The following is a 22,105-nucleotide window of genomic DNA, read 5'->3' as shown; positions in this document are numbered from 1 at the left end:
GTTTTGTGAGATTCATCATTGGCCGCTAAACCGTACCAGCATTTCATGATATATTCTGCCCTGATTATGAAAGATCCATAGGAGTTATTTTTAGCGGACTTCCCCCACCCCCTTTAACACTGAAGAGGACAGATTTCCACAGCAGCAATTCGGCTATTGTACTCTAATTCTGAAATATCAAGCCAATGCATATTGCCTTAGGAAAGTCACTGTAGGAGCCAGTCTCTACACTAACGCCCACTCCTGAATGGAAGGCGTTTCACACATTATGCAACAAAAAACCTGATTTTGGCACAAAGGGTGTACTCAACAGGAAGCCACAGTGAATCCCAGTTGCCTGTCAAGTATACCTGCATGATGCCAATATTTATTTGTATTCATACTACACATTTTTAGATGCATGCACTATACTCCTAGCAATGTAAGGTAAATCTGTGTGTGGAAAAGTGGTAACCATGGGTCTCATAGGAGCCCTCTCCTCACCTCCTGTCCTCCCAGCTGTCCCTCATTTATGTAATGTATGTACAGTGTACCTTGGTTCTCTGGCTTGGCTCCTGAACAAATTGGCTCCCAAACGCTGCAAACCCAGAAGTAAGTGTTCTGGTTTGCAAACATTTTTCGGAAGCTGAATATCCAACGCGGTTTCCGCTTGAGTGCAGGAAGTTCCTACAGCCAATTGGAAGCTGTGCCTTGGTTTTCAAACACTTTCAGGAGTCGAACAGACTTCTGAAATGGATTAACTTTGAGAACCAAGGTACCACTGTATGCAGAAGAGAATAATGATCTCTGTGTACTTTAAAATGGGAGGTTATTACAAAGCTTCTGTAAAGTGATAGGCCCAACCTCTGTCTTCTCCTAAGAAAATATAAGGACAAGTGCTCTTTAAGTTTTTACCTGTTGACATAGGGGTGAAGATGTTTTTTGGAATGACAACCCTATCTTCTGAGTTTCGTGCCCAGTCGACCATTCCTTTCCTTCCTTTCATGGGGAAATTGATGTCTGTGAGGACAGATGCGGCAGGAAGCTTCTGAATGCTGGCCACTATTAAGAAAAAGAATAAAAGAAGGGGGAGGGGAATCAAAAGAACACTTGCTTTAACCTTCACGGCAGTAGCACTGAGAAAAGATCACACTAGTAAATTTTGACTATGAGGAAAAAGGGGTTAATAAAAAGTTTTAGAGGGTTATATTTCAAATAATAATTAAAAATAATGTGTACAGTGTACATGTTTACTCTGAATTGAGCACCATCAAATGCAATGGGACGGACTCACAGGTAAGTGTGCATAGCATTGCAGCCTTATAAGGATATGAACCATGAAGAAGACAAGCTTACACGTGACTAATAGTCTGTGGATGGATGTTGTGGCCTTGATTCTCTCGCTTGTCAGCCAGGTTCAATATCTTAGCAGGGATTATTCTCTCTGTTGGCTCCTGCCCTGAAACTCACATGGAAGGACATAGCGGAGCTCTGTCTTCAGAGCATATTCTGAACTGATTAAAAATGACAGAACTAGGGAGAGGATGTTGAGAATTGCTTGGGGAGATATAACTTCTGGAACCAGGCTAATGAAGCAATAACAATGCCGATATCCCTTGCACAGACCTAATAAGATTTGAAAACAAGCCCCATTAAGTAGATTGACATATTAGCAGTCTGTAGTCTTTTTCTGCACAAAGCAAAAAAACCAGCAACCAGCAGCTCACAAGCCATTTCCCATTACTCCTCACTGTGAAATGTAATTATTACTGTTTTATTACTCTCTTGCACAGCACATTTGGTGAGCGAAGTTCCATGGAAACTTTTTTTTTTAATTTACCTTCACAACGACCCTTTGAGGCAGGTAACTGATATGTCCAATTTACAAATGGGGAAGTGAGAAACTGACGGATTGTTAATTGCCCAAAATTATTATTTATTCTTATTTATACAGCACCAGCATGGAGTTATGCAGAGTACATTCATGGCACAGTGGGAGATAACTTCGAGGTTTCCCCTCCCCAACTCCACTGGCTCACTGATAATAGTTGTAGGATTTATCATTATCATTATTATTTCGCTGAATAGAGAGGCCCGCTAGGTGCCTACTTTGATCTCTTTTCAGTGCCAGGCACATCATGTTTGGTTTGTCACGCTTTGTAAAACTGATATTAATGTAGTTTCATTATCTGGTATTTTAAACCTGCTTTTGGCAGTGCAGTGGTACCTCGGGTTAAGAACTTAATTTGTTCTGGAGGTCTGTTCTTAACCTGAAACTGTTCTTAACCTGAAGCACCATTTAAGCTAATGGGGCCTCCCGCTGCTGCCGTGCCGCCAGAGCACGATTTCTGTTCTCATCCTGAGGCAAAGTTCTTAACCCGAGGTACTATTTCTGGGTTAGCAGAGTCTGTAACCTGAAGCGTCTGTAACCTGAGGTACCACTGTACTATATAGTTTTTGCAACTGCTTAATGCTGTTGTCATATTTGGTGGCGACGGTGGCGGCTTTTGTTGTTTTTCTCTTACTAGCTTCACATCAGGCAGAGGGGCTGGGTGATTTGGCTTGGGTGGAGCAGGGTTCAATCAGCCAAGATCAACAAAGTGTTTTGTCTGTACTCCCTTCATCTGCCCCAGCAAGGCTGTGGGCGTGATGGAAGCCCCGCTACTCCACAAAGCACTCCAAGGCAGGGGGATAAGAGTAAAAAAAACTTTTAAAACTAAAATAAACTTTTAAAGTAACAATTTTACTTATTTTTAATTACAGTGCAATTTTATGCCTGCTTATATGCTGGTATAAATCCCCAACAGCCTCTACAGTGGATGGAAGTTGCTTAAAGTTAATCAAAAGATGAACTTTAAATTAATTTTAAACCTAATTTCCAACCAGCGTATCAAGGCAACAGCAGTGCAGGTGCTTTCCTGGGCCACAGCATCCAGAATGCTTTGCTCTGAGTCCCAGAGTGATGCAGACAGGAGAAGTGGCAGAGCTACCACCCAGCTCAGGTGGGCTAATGTCTTGCACCAGCCCCACTAATATTGATTTCCTTTACCTCTGCCTCCTCTGTGAAACTCTGACTGCTATTCCAAGCCAGTTGCACTGCCCAAAAGCTAGTAAGAGCACCACTGTGTCACCAGTTTTCTTTCTATTGGCCAATAGCAGGAATTGGAAGCAGAACTGCACCTCAGCAAAACAAAACAAAACAAAACCCGAAAAAATGAAGCAAAAATCCCCAAGGCCTCTCTGACAGCTCAGTCATATAGTAATAATTTAATAATTTATTATTTATGCCCCGCCCTTCTGGCTGGGTTTCCCAGCCAGTCACTTGCAACCATCCTTGGCTTCAATGATTCAAGCCTCCTACAAGCATTTTTTTCCATATATTCCTTGCAAACTCAAATGCCTCTTTATGTGGAAAGGCTAAGACCCCTTCACATCCCCCCACCCCCACCCCCATCAAAAGCAGTGAAAAACAGGATTCTCAACTCACATGGCATTCAAATTATCTGTTCATCCGTACAACCCTTAACCTCTCTCGACACACACACAAACAGAACTGACACCAGCACCCACAGTCCTAAGAACCTTCACTTGCCCAACCCAGAAATCGTCTTACTCCATCTGTATCCAATCTCTCAGTAGAGACAGCTTTCTTTATTACAAAATTAATTCTGTTTGGTGAGCAAGCAGCTGTGCAGTTGCATCAGTTGAGCTCTTGATATGGTTTGCTAAGAGAGCGAAGGTGTGCATTTAACATGTATCATCATTAGATATAAGTGAAAGTAGAATGCACCCTTTAATCCTCCCCCCCCAAAAAAAACCTAGCCAGGCTGAAAAGGCATAATTCAACAGGGCAGATGGAAGGGTGGGGAAAGAGCGTGTTGCCACACAGAGATAGGAGGGTGGTCAAGGTCTATGAAGGCACCAGTAAAAGTGTTTTAGCTGCATTATTTCATTTTCAAGGTGCTTTCCCCTCATATCTCTGCAGCCAGGTAACCCAAACCAGGTTCCCAAGACTGAATACAACAACAAACTAGTTAGTGTAAAGTGTAAGGTGATGTTTATGAAACAACTTCAATACATTCAATACAACGTCAACACATTCTTTATATTCCGGGTTTGCTGATCCCCAACAAGCTGTGGTTAGTAAACCTGGTCAGGTATGGATATACAAATGAAACAGAGTTGAGGTAAACAAATTATAGTTTAGCATTCCACCGGAACCTGGAAATTGTATTGAATGGGGAACTTTATGTAGTAACTATATTTAGGATGTACTAAAGTCCTGAACACAACTTACCAGTGAGTAAGTTCTATTGAACACTGGGGTCTTTCTTCTGAGAAAACATGCATAGGATTGTGCTGTTAAATTTGCAAAACCCAGCATGCTATTACAGTAAAATCAAACACGTAAACACATACCGGCACGCCATAGTTCCAAATGCAAATATGGAATATTAGTTTTTAATGAGAGTGCTCATCCACTTATCTGTTATCATTGTAACAAGAGTGGAAAATAGCACAATTAATAGCAGGCCCGAGCTGTAAAGGGTAAGCTGAAATTTTGTTTACTCACCCCCTCCATTTTTTAAAAAATAATAATGCCTTTGTTATATAGAAATCACTGTTATTGTGGCTTTAACAATCTGAGCATGATACCATGGCAACATTGCCTATTTCAAGTAAGATTCAGGCTACTTCTAAGCCTCCGACAGTCCTATGTACCATTATTCACATTCATACAGATGATAAACAATCTGCTCAGAGCCCCATTTCTAATGCGAGCCAGAGCGATAATTGTTTTTTTGCACACCGCTTTTTCTAATCATTTTACAAGAAGGCTAATAGAGTTCATGCCGTTTGTACACAGGCAATGATGTGCATAACCAATTTACTACAAGTGCCCCAGAGAGGGGCAAAAGGCAGAGAACAGGGACACCTTTAAAAGCAGTCACAACAGAAAAATTATGGTACGGAACCTCTCATAAGCCGATTTCATTTTAAAGGAAATTGTAATTCAAATAGAGGCAAGGATTCAAATTAAGGTATCAGTTCTACAGATCTTGTTCTACACTGCTTGACAACTGGCTCTCAGTCTCAAATTAACCCGGTTATGTATTATAGCATCACTTTAGAAAGGCTACATTTAAGGCTCTTTCAAGCTTTTATTGTGTGAGAGTACTGTGGAAAGTCAAATTCCAATAGGTAGCACTTTATCACATCAATCCCAGCCTCTTCTGCATTTCAAAAAACAATTGCATGCTTCGGGGGGGGGGGGGGCATTCAGTACAGCCAGGCTCCCACTGATTGAATGGTACCCAGACATCAGTGTTCAGGGCTCAGACTTTACCTTTCAAAGGACTGGCATCATGTAAGCAGACTGATCCATCAGAGCCAGTTGGATTCAGGGTTCTACTCTATTACCTGATCAGGGCAGTGGAGGCACATAGCTTTTAAGACCAAACAGTAGCACCAGCAGAAAACCAGAGATAATTTACTCCATAAGTACTGGGGAGCAGTGGTTGGAAGCAGCTTATGGCATGTATTAAAGGGATGAACTAGACATTTATTGATTTTATAACATATTCCTGCATTGGCAAAACAGTGTATGTTTAAAGGGGGAAACTGGACAAGATTCATATTTCACACGGGGTAAGATCAGCACAAGTTTTCCCTAGCTCCTAAATAAAGATTTAACTAGTCTTCATTATTTATGCTAGAACAGAAGTAATGGGTTTGTTCTGCATATACAAAACAGACAAATCACTTTGCATTAAGGGTTCACAATAAGCAGTTATGCAAGAATGCCTATATAAATGAGAGACATAAAACAGCTAAATATGGTATATTTAATTAAAATGTTAGTTATTTCAGATCTGCTGCATGTTCTTGTCTCAAATTAGGGGATTTAGACTATCTGTTAGTGTGTAGGCTAAAACAAAAATTGGGTGTGATTATATTATCCAGATTTGGTATCTTGTTACCTAACTCCACAAGGAACAACGGAAAATGTTGGGGAAGATTATCATACCTGGAATACAGTTCAATTCAACCGAACAAATAAATAAGTAAATAAATGTCCTATGAATCATACCTTCAGGGAACAACAGTCTGAAATGTTTCTTTTTATCTATTAAATTAAAAATAATAAACTGTCTTGCAGCACTTTAAAGACTAATTTATTATGGAATAACATTTTGTTGATGAGGTGTATTCCTCAGTTGGCAAGTATGTGTGTTTGCATTACACATGCACGCACGCACACACACACACACACGGTGGGTGGATTGCAAATAAATGTCTCAAGGTGCAAAAAACCACAGCTTTAATTGAAGTTAAAGTTTAACTGAAGTTTAAAATGTATGCTGTACCGGCCAACTGAAAACAATACTTCATGCACCTGATAAAGTAGGCTCTAACCCATAAAAGCTTTTGTCATAATAAATCAGGGCTGGTCCAAGACATTTGTTGCAAACCCTTCTTTGCAGGAAAGGGAGACACAATATTTGAGTTCAGATGCTCCCTTTGTTTGAAATACCTCTCTCTTCTCCCCTCCCACATTCCCTGAGCAACTGGGCTCTGCAATACATTTTCAAGGACTGGAGGAAAAGAGTACAGAGGGCAAAATTAAATCTGCCACATAACTCCTAAGACAGAGTTGCATTTGTGAAACACAAATTTATTTTTAATTATATCATGTTGCCTACTGGTGAGAGAGTGATGGGGCTGTGTCCTCTGAAGGCCAATTCACACAAACACTGAGCTAATGATGGCCTCTTTAAAATGAACTTTTAATTGCATAGGGACAACTTTTCTTCAAATTCTGTGTGCTGTGGAACGCACTAAGGCTGCATCCTAAGTGCACATACTAGTATGTAAATCACGAAGGACTTCAAAATACTTCTGGGTTAATATGCTTAGGATCATATTGTGCTTCACACATGCCATAGACATGACTTAAAACAATGCCTAGTTAAAATAGGATCTCTCTCTTTCTCTGTATGTACACAGCATGACATAGTAGAACACGTAAAGCACAAGACAATGTGTGTCTACTCAGAAGTAAGTTCTGTTGACTTCAATAAACCCTACTCCCAGGTAAGTGTGCACAGAATTGCATTTTTAGTCTTTTAAGGTGCCATAAGACTCTTCGTTGTTTTTACACAGATACCACCCTCTAGAAGTTTTGATTTCTGAGAGTATTTTTAATTTAGTCTGGATCCAACCTGTAGTAAAAGAGTAAAAAGCTGTAGTACCGGATTAAATAAATAAATGAATGAATGAATAAATAAATAAATAAATGCAGTTTAATCCCGTTCTTCAAAATGTCCCTGGTTTCTCTCTCACCCACTCTATTGCTCATGTTGATGAGGCCTGTAGATCTGTATGTCTGCCACCCTCCAGAGAATCACCATTATTGCATATTATTATTATTATTATTATTGTTGTTGTTGTTTTGTTGTTGTTGTTGTTGTTCCTCTAAAAGTGTATTTATTGAGTCATATTTTGCATGTACAATAGACAGCCATTTCAGAGACATAAAAAGATAAATCAGTGTATTTAAATTCTGCATCCCTCCATAGTATATGCTCACTTCTTTTATGGAATACAAACGATCAGATCGTCCCAGTCACCCAGATGTCCAGAGAGCAAGATTCTTTGTGGCAGATAATCAAAGCACCAGATGGATAGACTAATGTGTAATATTCATAGGAAGGAGATGCCTTGTATTCATTAAATTATGCCCCGTCATGCTATCCTATTGGGACCTCAAATAATAACGCAGCACTAAACATTAAATTAAAACTAGGACAAAGTCTCACCAAAGCCAAGAACAGAGTATCATTACCATGATTTGTGATGTTCAGAGCTGTGCGCCAATTATGTATCCAGAATGGTACATGTATCCAGAGGGAGGTCTCGGCAGACTTATTTATTAAATTAATATCCCATCCTTCCTTCCAAAGGACCCTCAACTCTGGGGCATCCAAAGAGTTGCTGAAGTATTAAAATAAAAATAAAAATGTCCAACCTCCCAACCTTAAAATTTTCTTGGGGGGGGGGGGGGAGGCAGACCCTAAGGAGAACCCAAAACAGCACAATGAGGACTAGGCACAATCAGCATCCAAAGATGTTGGGAAAAGAAAACCCATGTGCTTGTTTGTGGTAGAGTCACAGAAACCCCTGAGGTGACACCACTGATCAACTACCACATTGGCAGGAGATACTAGTTGAGAAAAATAAGGAGTGCAGAGGGCTAAGGAGGAGAGTGGGAAGTCTAAAGTTCTTTCTCTGCATCTCTTTTACTCTTGTTGATTGCTCAGTTTCTTCTTTTTTTTTGCCCTCCTCAGAGAGAAATGGAACAAAGCAACAAGTTCTTTGGCTATGCAAAGAGAGGGTGGAGTTATGGCCACCCTACATTGCAATCCACTGATAATACTGCAGAACAAATATGGGGCTGAGGTTGGTTTGGATTCCCAGTTTGAAAAAATCCCATTCCTTGCAGGTTGTTGCAAAGGTCACTTACCCACTCAGACTTTCCCCTGGGCCAAATCAAGTGCACAGTTGCATGCAGGAGACACTGGCTTTCATGCAGACTGGTTGCACTTTCAAAATCTTCAAAAATGAGGCAAGATGATATGCTTTGAAATCCGCCCCCCCCCCCGCACTCTGCAGTAGGCTTTTCAGAATTTATTCTTGCAGATTTGGCCAAGAGGAAGCTGGATCATTTCGCAAGTCAATATTTAACAAATTGATGCTTTTAGCTTTATATACAGAGTGCATTTATCTGTCTATCCTTCTGATTCACAGTCATTTGCCAGCTAAATGATGCTCAAATACCTAAGTGTGAAACAAAATGTCATAGTTTCATATAACTTTTCCCCAGCTTGCCTCATGAGAAGACTGGTGTTTAAGTGGAGGGGTTTTAAGTGCTTTAAGTAGGCAGATATGCTGTTTATCTGAGGGTAGACCTGGAATCCAGATGTGCTTCCACTCACTACCCTAATCCTCAATTATTTACCTGGCTCCCTTCAGCCGCTCCAGCCTTAATTGCACAGCTGCTACAATCAGCTTCACAGCCGCCACCACATTTCTGTTTAAAAACCCAAAGTAACCAACACTGGACTACACTTCAGGGTTGCAGTATACTAACTACACTACCAGGTTCCAGAAGATGGTCACAACGTCACAACTTTGCTGAAGCTGAGCAGGTCTGGGTCTGGTCAGTGCCTGGATAGGTGAAACGCATGCTGCTTTGAGATCCATGATGAAAGAAAGGCAGGATATAAAGGCATGAAAATAAATAAGACCTCCCATATACATAAAAAATAATGCATCATTCATGCTGTCTCAGTCATGGTTCCATTCCCTGCAAAATGAGTATACTAATGTTGGTCTCTATCTTCAGCTTCATTGGCATTTACAGATTATTTTTTTTAAAAAAGATGCTACATCAAAATCCCAGATTACTGAATTGTTTTCTATGGGACAAAATTACTTCTCCACCAGCGAATCCTTGTAAACCTCTGGATGGTGTGACAGCAAGACTGCTAGAGTTTCAGCACCTCAGACAGCTCCAAGTGCCCAAGGCTGCTTTTACTAAAAACAATTAAACCAGGGGGTAAAGTTAGGAAGGGCTGTGTGTAAGACAGAATAATAGAATTGTAGAGTTGGAAGGGACCCCGAAAGTCATTAATTCAACACCCTGCAATGCAGGATCTCAATTAAAGCATCCATGACGGATGACCACCCAACCTAGGAAATAGTCCACCACCTTTCAAGGGAGACTGTTCCCCTATCGAACAGCTCTTATTGTCAAAACGTTCTTCCTGATGTTCACTTGGAATCTCCTTTCTTGTAACTTGAATTTCCCTCTGCTGCAGACACTTACCTTTCAGTAAGTCCCACTGAAGTCAGTGCAGCTTACTTCTGAGCAGATAGACTGTAAGCTTTCCTTGATTATAGAGTCATGTAGAGTCGGAAGGGACTGTAGAGTCAGAAGGGACCACGAGCGTTATCTAGTCTAACCCTCTGCAATGCAGGAATATTTTGCCCAACGTGCGGTTTGTACTCACAACCCTGAGATTAAGAGTCTCATACTCTACCGACGTAGCTATAGGAATGAACTTCAAACACTAACTTGGGTCTGCTGTCTCTAAATTACCAAGAGAACACAAGAGGGCAGGAAAAAACTAAAAAATGGAGTTTGTAGAGTCCTGGGAAGAGACTCTCTGGAAGCTGCACTATACTTTTGCCTTGTCTTTGGGATCTGCAGTTCTGCCACCTATTCATTTATTTAACCCTGGGCAGTTAAGAAGAACTTTGTATTATTCTTTACCTCCTGGGGTGTGATGTGCTCTCTCTCCCACCACCCACACCATTCACATTGTATTGTTGTGGTGTGTGTATTTTTTTTTAAAGAACAGTCAAAAGTAAGATAAACATTTTGTAATATGGGTGTGAATGTTTCTTGGCATGGGTGTTCCTTATTTCCTGTCTATTTATTTATTAAATTTATACCCCAACCCTTCCTTCCAAAGTAGCCCAGGATGGCATATGGAACGGATAAACATGCAAGTTGTGATTCATTAATTGTTACTAGTGCTAAGCTAAATGCAGCGGGTTTTAAAAACAGTTTTCTGCCCTTGAACCATTCTCCTCATTGTTGCTTTTTTGGGGAGGGAGAGAGGCTTAAAAGGTGTTAAAATATTACAGGAAATGAGGTTTTACAGATTTTTATTTTTAATGCCAGCATTTATGTACCTTTTAAAGAGGCTTAAAAGGTACCTCTCAATGCAGTTTAGCACACAAAACACCAGCAGAGTACCAATTATTAGTTTTATGCATGTAGCTAAAGGCCTTTCCATGGCTTGCTTTATTACTCCAAATCTGTTTGATTTATTCCCTAGAACTTGGAAAAACAGATAGCATTTGTCTGTTAGAGATGCTGTGGGGCCCACTAGCAGCTTCTGCTTTATTTTTCTGTATTTATATTTATCTGCTTAGGCTGCCTTTTGACAACTTAACAATACTAGGTTAATTTTTATAATTCGTACCATTATAAAGCACTGCTAAAGAGTGATTAGCAGGAAATGGACTCAATAAACCATTTAGCCAGACATATGCATTTTTTCCCCTGGACCCAAGTTCTCACATGTGATATGGTGAAAAATGTTTTATATAAACACAGGTAAGATCTCTAAACAAAGTGCCTCTCCCTGTCCTCCCCCCTGAACAAAAAATCCTGGCTAGTAAATTCATTGAAATCAAAGCAAAAAATAAAAAAAATGCAAGGCACCTGAATGTTCCGAGAGGCACAGTAAACATTATTATGGAAAATAAAAGCTTTGTTGTCTAAAATACAGGAGATGATTAAAAGATCAAAGCCATTAAGGTTGTTGCTTTGAGGGAAGATTTAGTGATCTAAAAATGGTCAGAGAACCAATAGTTACAATATATGTTTCCAGATGTCACCAGTGCAAATTTACTTAATTCATTTATGATGCTGAGAATCTCTCCACCTACCCACCCCACCACTTATGTGGTTGTCATTAAAATTAATCTATCACTAATGTTCTCTATTAGGTGAACTCTTTACAGCCTGACCATGGCTCTTTATAGTTCAGCAAAGTATTATGCAAAAAGTATAATCTTTTCTGAAGCTTAGAGGCAGAATGGCACAAAGAGAAAATTTCCCTGCCCCACCCCCTCCAAAGAACTCTGCAGTGATGTTATACATTAGTATTAGGACAGGGAATGGATAGGAGGTGGTGACTCGTAACACACATGTGCAGGACAGCAACTTGTGTCTTTGGAGCTTAATGGATTGAAAGAGACAGGCACAACCTTACAGTAGCCTCTGGAAATAACAAGGGCAAGAATGGGGATTGCCCGATAAGATGGCTAGGCCCCACTTTTAAAAATTCATTTCATTTATTACATTGTTATTCAATCCTCTCTTCCAAAGGGCCCAGAGTGGCTGCCAGGTGCCATTTTATTCAGATGTCATTTAAAGTTAAGGTGATAGAGAAAATAAAGGGTAAACTATCTGAGGAAGCAAAACGCTGTGATGAGAAAAAGCTACTGAATGGCACAGCGCACAGAAACACCATTTACCTTCCCTCTGGAGCAGTACCTATTTATCTACTTACACTCTGATGTGCTTTTGAACTGCTAGGTTGGCAGGAGCTGGGACCGAGCAACAGGAGCTCACCCCGTCGTGGGGATTCAAACCGCTGACCTTCCGATCGGCAAGCCCTAGGCTCTGTGGTTTAGACCACAGCACCACCTGCGTCCCGTACACACTTCTTATTCTGTTCCAGTCTCATCAGCTGTCAGATTATCACAGGCTGCTCCATGTGTAGTTGTTGTCTGCTATGTGGATTCACTTGTGGGACCTGGGTTTGCTCTTAAAGAGCAACCACTTGCCTTTCGCAGAAAAATCTCTGGCTGGAAGTTATTCTCTGTATATGAAGGAATGCCAAGCCAAAGAGGAGCTGCATAGAAGCAACTTCTCAAATCTAGGCTCAGTGACCGTGTCACAAATGAAGAGATAAAGCAAGTATGCACAACACTCAATGGTCTTATTCGCCAAGATCCATTTGGATCCATTCAAACACGTTTCAAACTTGTAAAGTGGAGAGGGGGGAACCTGTAGCTGTCCAGATATTGTTGGATGCCAACTTCCATCAGCCCCACCCCAGCACACCAAAAGGTCAGCAATAATTGGAATCCAACCTCTGGTCCCTGACCCATTCCTGATGTAAAGGTTGCCAGGTTGCAACCTGGGGATCTGCACTTGTTTCCTTAAATTGCCCTTTGTGGCAAAGGGATACTGTTAATGTCCCATATAGGACAGTTGATCTTCTTCTCTTAGTGTGGAATGCACAAACATCAATCTATTTTCTCAATGCATAATTCGGCTTGAGAATCATTGATGCCCCTTTCTGAGCCCATCCACCCTCTAAAATATAGTGAGAGGTGACCAAAGACAGAGCCTTCTTCACTGGGGTCCTCTGCCTTCAGAATTCTCTGAAGGTTTGCCGGGTGCCACCCTTGCTTTCTGTTGAGAACCAGGTGAAAATATTCTCATTCGTTCAAGCATTTTAGATCAGTTCATTTTACATTTCCATGCTAGAATTTTACCATTTTACTGTGTTGATGTTTATTGCCTTACAGCAAAAACCCTATAAAGGCCTGCTGCTCTGAAGTAAATCCCATTGACTTCAACAAGGCCTATTCCCAGCCAAGTGGGTATGTCATTGCAACTGCGTATTTTATTATGTTTTTTTCGTTTCATTTTAATTTTCTGTGGGTCCCTTTGAGAGCTTTGGCTAATAAATCTTTTGGATGAAACAATTGTGCTGTTTTGAACAGGATGTTAAATGACTGGCTATTTATTTTAGAGAGAATGTCATTTTTCTTTGAGTTGCAAACATTGGTAATAATAGTGAAAGCATGGTTTGTATGTCCTGTTATGATTATTTGATTTGGAAATAGTGAAAGGATTAAATCTCCCCGGCACTAGCACCACCACCTTGGAAGCCTGTTGTATTCACATGCCATACTTAGATCCATTCTGCATCATTACGTAGGCAGAATACAAATACAAAAAGGCCATTCCAGAATTTCCATGTGCATATCATTTGCGAATCATGATCCTGGTTGCTTACCCAGAATAAATCATTCCCCCTGCAGCAAGACAATCAAAAAGCACAATTGCGTTTTGTCACCTTTCTCCAACACATCTTGATTATAGAAATGCTACTTAATAGAAAAGGTAGAGGAGCAGATTTCAGCCTTCCATTCTTAAGCCTCCTCACCTCACCTCACACGCAATGGCTATGTTTCATGAGTGTTTACAATGTGACCAATGTCTGAAGAGTATTTTTTTAAATAATCCTAAATTAGCTTTCTGTCTCCAACTCCCCAAACATTTAAGTGGTACTTCCTTGGAAACAAAATAATAGCGGCAGCAATCAAGCAGCAAGAATTCATGAAAGATGTTCAAACCCAGCAAAAAGGAGCGATGATAATGGCCAGCTCTGTTTGATCTGATTCCAAAGTAACAGATTGGGAGCAATATGAGATACTGTTAAGGAATTTAATGCAGTCGAGCAGTATCCTCCTCCAAACTACACCTTCAATATAAGCCTAGATTATTTCAATCTTTGAGTTATGGTACAATAATGTGAAAAGAGGCTGATTCCACTTGCATGGCAATAAAGCATCCTTAAAGGGTGTTTGATGATCATCAAGGAGAGAAGTGGGTCTTTTTGCACATTGTGCATAACAAGTTGCCTACAAATGCTTAGAAAACATTTTTGAAAAGACTGCTCAGAAAAAGCCACATAAACATTAAAAGAGAGGTGGGGGGAAGAAGTATGAGCTGATCATTAGCAAGAAATGTTGTACCGGTACCAAAATATTTGATGAAGTTATGTGACAAAACTGAACAATCAATTATATGACTGAGATTGCTCTAGAACGGGATAATTATTGCAAACACCTGTTATAATCAGGCTCACTTCTCTTTGTTTCAAAAGAAAAGAAACTAGAGAAGAACAACTCTTGACACAGAAAATGACCTGAATTAATTGGATCATAGAATTGTGGAGTTGTAAGGGACTTCAAGGATCATGTAGTTCATCCCCTTGCAATTCAGGAATCTCAGTTCAGAAAACAATCTATTGAAATGGGGCAAGGGATAAGGATTCTTTCTTCCGGCAGTAGGCTAGAGCTCTCTACTTCCTTCCTGGCTCCTGTTGTGTTTTGCATCTACCTGCCAGAGCCTCAGGCAAATGCAAGTGCTGCAATTTCTGCATTTGACAATGTACTTGTAGGTATGTTGCACCCCATGAAAAAAGGCTTCCCTTCAACATTCATGTCAGGAAGTAAGGCCGCTCCACTTCCTTGTGGGACGGTGTTGCGGGCAGGCCATGCGCTCTCCCCGTGCACCGCGGGGGCGTGGCAGTGCCCCTGCATCATAGGGGAGTCCCGGCCACGTCACACTCCCGGCCGACCTATCCAGTTGGCCAGGGGGCGTGGCTTAACATCAAAACCATGTATGTTGCCTTGTCTCTGATAAATCACTGCCTTTGTTCTGTCTTGGTTTTGCTTTAGTTGGAGAAGTTTGGCCTTCAGGAATTAAATCTCTTGAGCAGGGACCAGATTGACTCTAATGCACACACGTGTACATGCACATAGACAGACAGGAAATGCCAGTGCATGGCTTCCCTTCAATTCCCACAACTGCTTGTCCCAACAGTACACATTGCTGAATGCCTTTGAATTGCAGCTATTCCATAGTAAATGCCACCAGATCCAGTGGGAGATTAAACACTCCATTCAACTTTCTTTTTTAAAGCACAAACTCTCACTGTCAATTTTAATGTACAGAAGCTAGAGAATAGCCTTCGGCAAAGCGTGTGTGTAAGCACACCACTCAGGCAGGGAGCCTAATGGGGATACAGGGGTCTTAAATGTAACCACGATTCTCTGTTTTTATCTAGGACATGTTGGAAGGTATGGAAGCCAGGTCTAGCAAACAGGATATCAGCAGAAGCCAGACTCCAGTCTACCCTGGTATATATACCATGTAATTTTAGAATAATGTGAACATTCCACTCTATCGACCTTCCATTTTCACACTTGATGGGTGTTTTTTTTTTTATTTCCTGGCAATCTTGACTAATAAGGAGTGTTAACAATTCTAATGACAATGACGAAATACTGCCTATAGGAAAAGGATGCATATGCATTGCCTTGACTGCATATGTGTTGCAGGAAGAAATTGTAATTCTTATGTAAAAATAATTTAAGTGCCATCCTATAATGCTGCCTTTCATAAGAACAGAAACAAAATGGAATTTTAACATGTTTCTGAACCGCATGCCTTCATTTCCTTTTACAGTGCAAAATGGAAACAATATGATCTAAGATTCAGAAAAATTATTCTGATCCATCTTTCTGGATCAAAAGAAAACTAGTTATCCTTGGTGTCTTACTGGACACATAAACACTGAAAAGAGAATATGATACTTATTGGTATATACTTCATAAGCACATCCAGATGAAACCCCACTCGGAGCAAGGGCTCCAAATGATTTATAGATATGTATTTAAATTGGGCACTATAATTAATTCACTGAACATAGCTGTGCCCTTGATCTTGTTTTATAAAAAAGTAGCAGTCCCTGACACAAGCCAAAACACATGCACACAACATACTGTATTGCCAGCTTCGTAAAGCAGCCAGAATAACTTCCTAATGCAAATGTTGTGATTCTGAGCAAACTCTTACTCTGAAACAAGTACTGTTGTGGTCAATTCCTAAAAGAAACAATGGTCATTTATTGTACAAATAATGCTCTGGTACCTAAGAGCACAATCCATCTGAGAGTTTTCTGAGTGTATGCCTAGCTTTGGCTGGACTATGTCCCAACAAAAGTATTTTAATTAAATTACTACCGCTCCTACCACATTTATATCCAACTCCCCCTGCCCCAAAGGGCTTAATATAGTATACATGGTTCTCCTCTCCCCATTTTTATTCTCACAACAACCCTGTGAGGTAGGTAATTTAGGCTTAGAAATGATGATTGGCCCAAGGGCTCCCAATGAACTGCATGCATGGATGGGATTTGAACTCTGGTCTCCCAAGGCCCTAGTCCATCACAAACATGCCACATATATTCTGTCATGTCTACTTCTAAAAGTAGTAGTAATTGTTGTTTTTAAAGCGTAAGTGTAAATAACTGACAAAGCAATAAATTTGCTGTTAAGTTTTCAGACGTTCTGCAAATTCACACTTCATTCCTGCAGGCAATTATTGTGAATATGCATGTTAAGTGTATCAGCATTTTAGCTACAGCTGTTTAAGCAACCTGCGTCTCATCTCTCCCACATGATTTTTTTTATGCCCAGAGACGCAGCTTCTCACCTCTTGTTATTCTGTCATAATCAGTACTTTCAGAACAGTATTTGCCTCAAAATTGATTTTGCTGACCTTCTGAAAATTATGAATAGTGTTTTTCAGTGCCAATTTCACTCTTCCTGAACGACCTCTGATTGGTAGGTATAAGAGCAGACTTCTGCTCTTTTAGCACCACTGAAGCGTTTTATATGATTGGACTTGTTGCTAGGTGCAGTATCTTTAATAACCATTTCCTTTCCTTTTGTTTAGCCTCTCAGATTCTGCTACTACTTATTGATTCTATTAACCTCAGACATCCATTCAAGGGCATTCTAAGTCCTGAAGCAGTTGCTCCTCATGTCTGCAGGATTGTCAGAGCACACAGGGAAAGGCTGTGGCAGCAAAGCCTTCTTCATTTGCTACACTACTGCAATGATGTATGGAAATATCCACAGTTTGCGATATGCAGGCTATTTTGTTTTTCTTTAAAAGGCCAAACCAAACCAAAACACCTAATAAAAGACAGTGAAGCTATTTGCACCAAGTTCAAATTCCATTGTGAAAAGGCTTCTGCGAGTGTGCAAATTTATTGTGGCAAATCATGCTGGCTGCATCCACCTCCCAACACGGATATGCTTGTTCCTACAATCAGAATTTTCACGCTGTCTCCAGGAGAAGCATAGGTCCAGTTGACACAGTCATTAGGTGGGAATACTGTTTGTAGGCCAGGGTGTGGACTCCTTGCTAGCTACACTTATGACACACCATGCAGCACTGGATAGAGACCCCTTGATCACAGGTGCAATGTTGCTTGCATGTGGCCATAAAGGACATAACTGAATACCATTACTCTTAGGCTGCCAGACAGGGTCTCCTTCAATTGTGCAGGCTGGTTACAGTAGTTCAGAAGGCCTTGCAATCTTGTTGTGGGCTTCATGCCTGAAGTATGCAAGGCAAGAGCTGAGAGTGGAGAAAGCCACAACCAAAAGTGGGCACTGCCCTGTCCCTCCCTCTCTCTGAGGCAACCCTCTCTCTTGCCATCTCAGGGGTGCCCTGGATGCCTGGGCACCCACAAAATTTCTAATGTGGGTGCCCAGCCACCATGTTGCACATGCACATGCTCCTTGGCCTCAGTCTGCCACCTGCTGCCTTACCTCCGCTGGCTCTCTGGTGCTGCGGCAGCCAGGGGTGTCACAAGGGGGGAGGCAGTGCGTCTCAGGTGCCATGTCTGGAGGGGTGACAAGAAGGCACCTTGCGGGGTGCTTGCCCTGTTGCCCCCAGGTGCGGCAGCACGAGCAGCCATCACGCCACTACCGCAGCGGCATGTGGAGGATGCTCTCTTCATGTCTGCAGCCGCGAGCAGAGGATACCACCACCATCCATACGGCGCTTGGGCGGCACCAGCGGCAAACCGCTACGTACAACGCATGCAGGATGTTGCAAACACATGCGCTCTACGTAGCAACGCCACACATGCGTCATACATAGCAGCGCAACGTGTGCACAGCCAGCAGTTTGCCCTGCCCCGGGTGTCAATTAGCCTTCGTTCACCCCTGGCAGCAGTGACTGGGCTGGGGCCTCCACCTCCGCTGCAAGGCCTCTGTTGGGGCCTGCTGCGGCCACAGCCATGCTTCCAGGGTGCATCTGTGGCCTCAGTGGAGGCCTCGTGGTGGAGACCTTGGCCTGGTTGCAACGGCGGGGGTTGGGCAGCGGAGTGCCATCTCCACAGGCCGTGTGGGCTGCAACAGAGGCCCCGTGGCAGAGGTGGGGGCCCCGGCCCAGTTGCCACTGCAGTGCCAGCACACCTGCACATGGTATCATGACATCATGTTGTGCACACGCGCCACTGGGCACCCAAATCTGGGCACCTACTCTGCTCTTTGCCACCTCTCTCACTCTCTTTTTCTCCCCATGTACCAGGCTCTCTGAGGGGGGCCTGCCAGAGGGCTGAACTCTTTGCTTGAATGAGGTTCACTCCTTCCTTCCATTGCCTCATACACTCCAGCTTCCCCTCTGCCTTCTTTGTCCCCATTTGAGGCCTCCTCATCAAAGGCTACATAAAATTAGGCCAAGGGCTGCTGTTGTCCTCCCTCCAAACTGATTTATTTATTTATTTTCCTGTTTGCTGAGATAAATTTAAATGAAACCTGAAGTGGCAGGCCTATTATTAACTTTGAGGGGAGGAATGCATATTTCCATAAGTAATGGTTTCGCACCTTAGAGTTACATTTAGCATAGCAGTAAATGTTTAGGGGATACATGCGTAAGGAGTGTAAATTATTCCAGCCCAGTGGCAGGAACACTGATTCAGGCACACCCAACCTGGGATGTGATTATTAAGCACTGATTGATACTGAAGTGAAACTGGGGCTCTGTGATGAAAAGAGAGCAGCTGGAGAAGTGGCGTAGCATGGGGGGTGCAAGGGGGGCCAGCCGCACCGGGCGCAACATCTGGGGGGGGCGCTCACCGCCTCCGGAGTCGCTGAAGAGCCTCGGGCGCAGGCTGTAGCAGAGCCCCATGTCTCACGGAACCGACGAGCTGGCAGCGGCTCTCAGCGCTCGCCGCGGAGGGCGCGCCAGGCAGCCCCTCCTCACAGCCCCGCTACCGCTGCTGCTGCTGCTGCTGCTGCTGCTGGGCCATGTTGCATTTTCCTTGCCTCTCTGCCCTCCTCCTCCTCCGGGCAAGCGGCGTCGTTTGGGCAGCAGCGCCAGCGGCAACTCGCCTCTGATCACCTGACGTGGCAGGTTAGGGGTTAGGGGGCGCAAATTACTTGCCTTGCCCCGGGTGCTGACAACCCATGCTACGCCGCTGAGCTGGAGTATCCCTTAAATTAAAGACACTTCTATGTGACATTTTAAAAATTAATGTGCCTCACTCTAAAATTTCAAATGTAGCTCAAACACAGGAAACCACCCAATTACAACTTCTCAGATAATGTCAATTTGATTTATAAATGTCAAAATAGGTTGGAAACAGTGTGTGAAGTGTTTTAGCTTGCGTTGGGGGTGGGGGGGACACCTTCTTTTGCGATAATGTTATATATGTGCTAGATAAGCATATCCAGTCTTCTCCAGTTCTATGCAGGTTGAGGGGGGCACCATTCATGGGCCACCTGTCAGTTGTTGGTCAGACACTAATGGACTATGCAAAACTGAAATCTTAGTGCTTGCTCTGGGAAAGAAAGCCACATCATTTTCACTTTCTTTTCAGGGACAATGTTTCAGGCAGGGGCGTCTTATCCAGAGAGGCTAGTGGCGCCAGGGAAGAGGCGGAGGCTGGACGCGGCACCTCCCAGCATCAGCTCACCACCCTTGCCCGCCTCCGCCATGCAGCATCACGCCCAGAACCACCTTCTCCCATGGCCACCACGGCACAAAGCGGTCAGCTGAGCCGGGGGGGTGCTGTGTCCAGCCTCCGCCTCTTCCCTGCCGGAGGAGCTGCCCTCCAGCTGCTGCCCGCCTCCTCCAGCCTCGCTGGCAGAACCATCCTCCCTAAAAAAAGGTGGACAACTCTGGGAAACGGGGGGGGGGGGAGCGCCTGAGGGAGCTTTGCACCATGGTGCCTGATATGCTTAAAATGGCCCTGGTTTCAGGAAATAGATGGAAATGGCCTCCTTCCTCTTGCCAGGCATTGAGATTCTGATTTGCGTGGTGCAGGTCAGCTGACATTTTGCCTTTGCAGGTAAAAGTATTGGGATAGGGAGAAAGACAAACAAATCACCCACCAGCTCCCTCAGCTCATAGTAAGAATCCTTCTTCTGAATGGAATTGCAATGCGCCTTCTATTTACTTTGAATTCAATTTGATTTACGGAAGGTGATGATATGAAGATTGAATAATGGAAGAGATCTGGATGAATTTAAGAGAAACTGTGTGTGGAGCAAGATCTGGATCATCTGGGCTGTAATTAATTTAACAAGAACTGATTTGGGTGATATGCAAATTAGTGTAAGGTGTTGGTTTTTTTAAGGTGGAGGCTGACTTGAATTGGAAATGGATTGGGCTCACCTTCGGTGAAATTTTAATTCTAGTAATTATTTTCAATTTTCATGTATACCTGTAAATTAGTATGTGCAAATCTATGCAGATTGGTGCTCTCACTTTTGATGATGAATATATTATTTTTCAGCGATGCAAAGCGGCCACCACAGCATTGTAACAGGATTGGAAATGCTGCGGAATCTATTGTTGTGAATAAAAGTGTGGCAACCTGGTTTCCAATAAAATGCAAGATTTTATTTCCTAAGAACCATACCTACTTTCTAAGAAGATCCCACCAGGAATATGACGCATATATTGTACAATGATTAACAGCAAAAGGTAGGTTTGGAAGTGAGGGTGGATCTGGGTTGTATGTGTGAGAGAAGCAGTATTTATACAATGCATACTTTTACAACATATCACATATAAGTATATATGATAAAAGAAATTCCTATTTCTTACCTACATTTCCAGTCATTAAGTATGAATTCTGAAAGTCCATCATCCCCATTCCAACAATGTGTATAAAATCTTCAATCACCTGCATTAGTTCTATCGAGCCTGGATAGATCTAAAAAATGAAGGTCAGGCACACAATTACTACAAGACCTCAAAACAAACGAACGCTCACACACAATGGGACTAATGTAACACATGCATGTCCAGCATAACAAAACTATCAGAATCGGAAACTGTTATCAGGTTGAAATCGGTATATCAGTGACATGTGATTAAAAGGCAAGCTTTATTTTAGCCTTTAGGGTACATCATGTGTACTCAAGCATCAAGATAGAGGAGCCTTGATCTCTCCCATCTGCATAGAGCAACCATGGGGTGGGCAGTTTTAGCAAAGTGTAAAGCCTTCTCTCCGTGGATGATGATGATGCCAGACACCTCTCAGAGCCGTGCCCCTGTTTGCATCTGTGGCGAAGGACTGAGCAACACTGCCAACAAAGCACAACTTTGCAGGAAACATAAAGGATGGGCATTCCTTGGGATGCATCCTTTTGATTTCTTTATTTTATCCATGATTTGCTGCAGTCTGGGAGGGTTACCGTTTTTCCGTAAATAAAAATTAAAAATGATGATAATAATTATGATTATTTAAAATGTCTACTTTGGGCTTCCCATGCTGACTTTACATGGCAGGGCTTTTGCTGCTTTTGCTGGTTGTGGGAGAATTTAGAAAAGTGCCTTTTCCCATGTGAAAATCTACAGCAGTACCAATTGTTC

The 22,105-nt window shown here is 42.4% G+C and overlaps 1 protein-coding gene across 5 annotated transcripts in view; it reads right to left on the bottom strand.

Moving 5' to 3' along the window:
* The window catches only part of ADGRB3 (adhesion G protein-coupled receptor B3), a 466,862-nt gene that overhangs the window by 223,971 nt on the left and 220,786 nt on the right, over nt 1-22,105 (bottom strand). For all 5 annotated transcript variants that reach the window (XM_081186906.1, XM_081186903.1, XM_081186902.1 and 2 more), the window contains 2 exons: nt 21,335-21,443; nt 895-1,041 (listed from right to left, as the gene is read on the bottom strand). In XM_081186906.1, coding sequence (XP_081043032.1) covers nt 895-1,041; nt 21,335-21,443 — 256 coding nt within the window. The remainder of the gene's footprint in view (nt 1-894; nt 1,042-21,334; nt 21,444-22,105) is intronic.

The sequence above is a fragment of the Podarcis bocagei genome (genome assembly GCF_964188305.1).
Source record: "Podarcis bocagei genome assembly, chromosome: 3".
Taxonomy (NCBI): Eukaryota; Metazoa; Chordata; class Lepidosauria; order Squamata; family Lacertidae; genus Podarcis; species Podarcis bocagei.
This window is presented reverse-complemented; position numbering and strand designations above follow the sequence as displayed.